Genomic DNA, 3,957 nt, shown 5'->3' with positions numbered 1-3,957 from the left:
GGTAAGGTTGGGCCATGTCTCCTCACAGCAATCAGTGTGGGGATTTCTTGTCACATAAGAAACCTGGTGGTGGTGGCAGGTCTCCTGTGGGTGCTCAGCTGCAGCTGCTCTGGGTGTTGGGATTTCAGTGTGGGCTGATGGGGCACTGCCTGGTCTTTCTGCAAGTGGGGAGACTTGGCCCTGAGCTTACATGTGGCTCTTCCTTGCTCCGGTTACAGACATGTGAAAAGCAGGAGGTGGGAGCAAATCTTCTCTGTCAAGCTGGGAGGATTTCGAGGGCTAAAGGTGCAGTGACCTGCCTGGGTGTTGAAGGCACTGCAGTTTTGCCAGCCTAAGCTGCCTGCTCTCTGCCTGCCACAGGAGCCCTTTGTCTCCTCTGACAGGATTTCTCTCTCCAGTGTGGAATATCTCACCTGACATTTAAACACTTTCTCTGATTTATTTTTTTTTTTTTTCCATAGAATCATAGAATCCCAGCCTGGTTTATGTTGGAAGGGGCCTTAAACCCCCTCCAGCTCCACCCCCTGCCACGGGCAGGGACACCTTCCACTAGAGCAGGTTGCTCCAAGCCCCTGTGTCCAACCTGGCCTTGAACACTGCCAGGGAGGGGGCAGCCACAGCTTCTCTGGGCACCCTGTGCCAGCGCCTCAGCACCCTCACAGATGCCTCAGAGCTCATCTCAGTCTCCTGTCTGTCAGGTTAAAGCCATTCCCCTTGTCCTGTCCCTCCATCCCTTGTCCCAAGCCCCTCTCCAGGTTTCCTGTAGTCCGTTTAGGCCCTGGAGCTGCTCTAAGGTGTCCCCTTGAGGAGCCTTCTCTTCTCCAGCTGCACCAGCCGAACTCTCTCAGCCTGGCTCCAGAGCAGAGCTGCTCCAGCCCCTTGATCATCTTTGTAGCACTCCTTTTCTCCTCTAATCAAACACTGCAAGTGCTGTGTTAGCGCTGGAGAAGCAGAAAGCGCAATTCACTGGTCCAGGCTTTCCCAAGCCACATTCCCGGTGCTGGGCGAGGCGGATCAGAAGCACCAGCCCAGTGTGGTGGCTCACCCAGTACCAGTGAGGCAGCAGTGCTGGGTGCAGGCAGGCACTGACAGGCAGGGCCAGGTCTGGTCATCTCCTTGCCCTGCAGCCTCCTTCCCTGCTGGGACTGAGTGTGGAATGTGGGGCTGGAGAAGTGGGATAGCGTTGGGCTCCGGCTGGGAAGTGTGTTGCTGTATGGGCTCAACAGGATCTCAGAGCACGACCCTGGGGATCGTTCTTTAGGAAACCATTGTGTGCACCAGCTTGTGTTGCTCAAATCAAGTAAACCACGAAGTGTACAGTTGGGAAAGTAAGATCGAAAGATCCCCCAAGCTGGGAAAGAAGAAAACAGTCCAAAAGCCCCTGCAGACACATGAGTAAAACCCAGTCCCATTTGGGAGTAAATGAGGGTGAAGGCGGGACTTCGGGTTGGGAAGTCCTGCCCTAATTATCTGTGCAGCCCAGAGAGTGCTGTGTCAGCACATGGTCAGGGTGATTGTGCCAGAAGCCTTTGCCGGGGTGTCTTAGCAGCACCAAGCAGGTATTAAAAGCCTCAAGTACAGCATGAACAAATATCTGCAGTATTTATTAACCACGGGGAGCTCAGGTAATCCTTTGAAGTTTTTGGCTTAAATGTGGAGTGAACTTGTGTTTTTGTGTGGGTTGCAGGACATGAAGAAGCAACTGGAAGAGAAGGGCCTTCTCCAGAGAGGCTTTCACGTGTTAGCCATTCATTTAACGTGAGACTTTGGTCCTCAGGCTTGCATCTGCCTCTGAAATAGAGGGAGTATGCAAAAACCTCAGCTCTGCTTTGAGAGGGTTTTGTTGCACCAGGATTGTCATTGGCCTGTGGGATACAGCCTTTTTATTACAGAGAGGATCTGTGCTGGGGAGCAGGCAGGGTGTTGGATTTGCTGCTTAAGAGTCTGTGGAGCTGCAGGTAGCTGAGTCGTAAAGGAGTTCTGGAAGTATTAATTCCAGCTTTTGGATTACCTAAAGCTGGACAAGTTTTAAAACCTATGTCAGTTTTAGTTGTAGCCCTTCATAAGTCACAGCTGAAGTTTTTAAATGGAATAGGGCTTGAAAAGTGCTTTTCTTTAGTTTTGAACTTTGTTTTTCAAAGTGTCTAGTTTGGCTGTCTTGAAATACTGTAGTTTGGTTTGGTTTGGGGGTTTTTTGGTTGGGTTTTTTTTAAACTTAAATGGGGATTCTTCACCAAAAATAATGAAAGAAAAAAGTCAGGTGTTGAGAAGATAACTTATCTTGAGCGAGCCAGGAGGTGGCTGAAATGAAGGGACTGGTGGGTGAGGTGAAGTGTTACTGCTTGTGACCATGCTGGGCAAAGGAAGTTCTTAAGGTGGAGTTGAATAGAGAGAAGACACCAGAATACTTGAAATACACTTGAAATACTTCTTTTTTCCTTCTGCTTCCTTGAAAAGATGACTTGCCCTACTAAGTCTTGGAGTAAATCCTTACTTTTACCTGGCACTTCTACTGGAGATACGGAAATATCTTCTGACCTGTCTTTTTCTCAGAAACAGGGAAAATAAATCTCTTATTGTTTGTTTTTTGGGTTGGTTTGTGTTTTTTTTCCCCCCAAACAGAATTTTCTTGTATATTGAGGAATAACTTTAAAGCTAAAATGAGAGAGGTTGTGGAAAAATCTCCAGAGAATCCAAACACTAAGTGTCCAGATTAAAATGGTGAGACACCTTCCAGCCTGTGTGACAGCAGGCTGCGGGATTGGGATATTTTGGGTGCCAGCCTTTGCTTCCTGCCCCTGTCCTGGCAAATGGACCAGTTGTTTCTCATGTTCTTTCCTAGGATATAAGAGAAATGCACCAATGGTGTGATTTGATCTCAGGAAAACATTCCATTTCTCACAGCTCTTGACATGCCTCTGATGTTCTTTGCCTACCCCTGTTGTGTGAGCGCCAGGGCGGGTGGGTCTGTACATCACTGTGGCCAGGCAGGAATGTAAATGATGGCTTTTGCATGGGCCAGACCGTCATGTTCTGGCTTTTGTAGCCTCATATTTAACTGGTGTTGCTGTGTAGAGTTGTGGTGGTCCCAGCTGTCCTCCAGGACGGTGAGGCTATCGAGAAGGTGAAGATACCATGTTCAGAGGGCCTTTTAGATGTCTCTTCTGCTGTGCCAGAGACAAAAATGGACAATGTTGGTTTTTCTTGTATAAAATTGGAGGTGTTGCTGTCTGAGCTGCTTTGAGGGGTGTGCCCTAATATCCTTCTACCTGAGTAGTGCTGCCTGCTCAGGAGAGACGTGGCCCACGCTGGAGCTGGACTGAAGGACTCGGGCAGGTCCATGCCTCCTCTCTGGCCACACCATGTCAGCAGTCCTGGGAGGCTGAGCTGGGCAAACAGCTTATGGCAAATAGCTTATGGCTTGTACAAGGATGGTGTCTGGCTGCTCTTGTCCCTCCGTGTGACCCATCCCTCCCAGGGCTCGTTGTGGCACTAGCTGGAGAACCCCCTGCTCAACCCTTTCAGCCCACTGAGACAGCCCTTTGGTGTCACTGAGCGCTTACATTGGCCAACACCACCTGGTGAAACCATACCCTGACCTAAAGCAGGCTTTGTCCCAGCAGGTTTAAAATACCACAGCGTGATGGATGACTGTTCAAACCTTTTTCAGCCTTGCTAATATAAGACTTTCTTTTCTCATATTTGCTTCTTTTTTTTCCACTGAAGAAATGACTGTGTTGGTTCACGATGTACTTTGTTGCTGTGGCATCAAATACATGGAGTAACAGAAATGGGGCTGGTTCAGCCTGGAGAAGGGAAGGCTCTGGGGAGGCCAGAGCAGCTCCAAGTGCCTAAAAAGGGCTACAAGAAACCTGGAGAGGGGCTTTGGACAAGGGCCTGTAGGGACAGGACAAGGGGAATGGCTTGAATCTGCCAGAGGGGGGGCTGAGATGCGCT

The 3,957-nt window shown here is 49.5% G+C and overlaps 1 protein-coding gene across 1 annotated transcript in view; it reads left to right on the top strand.

The window, feature by feature from the left end:
* Positions 1 to 1,582: 1,582 nt before the first annotated feature.
* REXO1 (REX1, RNA exonuclease 1 homolog (S. cerevisiae)) overlaps positions 1,583 to 3,957 on the top strand; it is a gene marked incomplete at its 3' end in the record, with an annotated part of 28,643 nt that continues 26,268 nt past the window's right edge. The window contains exon 1 of the mRNA XM_010015298.1: positions 1,583 to 1,625. Coding sequence (XP_010013600.1) covers positions 1,583 to 1,625 — 43 coding nt within the window. The remainder of the gene's footprint in view (positions 1,626 to 3,957) is intronic.

This window comes from Nestor notabilis, unplaced genomic scaffold (assembly GCF_000696875.1).
Source record: "Nestor notabilis isolate BGI_N333 unplaced genomic scaffold, ASM69687v1 scaffold27415, whole genome shotgun sequence".
Taxonomy (NCBI): Eukaryota; Metazoa; Chordata; class Aves; order Psittaciformes; family Psittacidae; genus Nestor; species Nestor notabilis.
The sequence above is the reverse complement of the archived record's forward strand: the minus strand, read 5'-3'. Positions and strand labels throughout refer to the sequence as shown.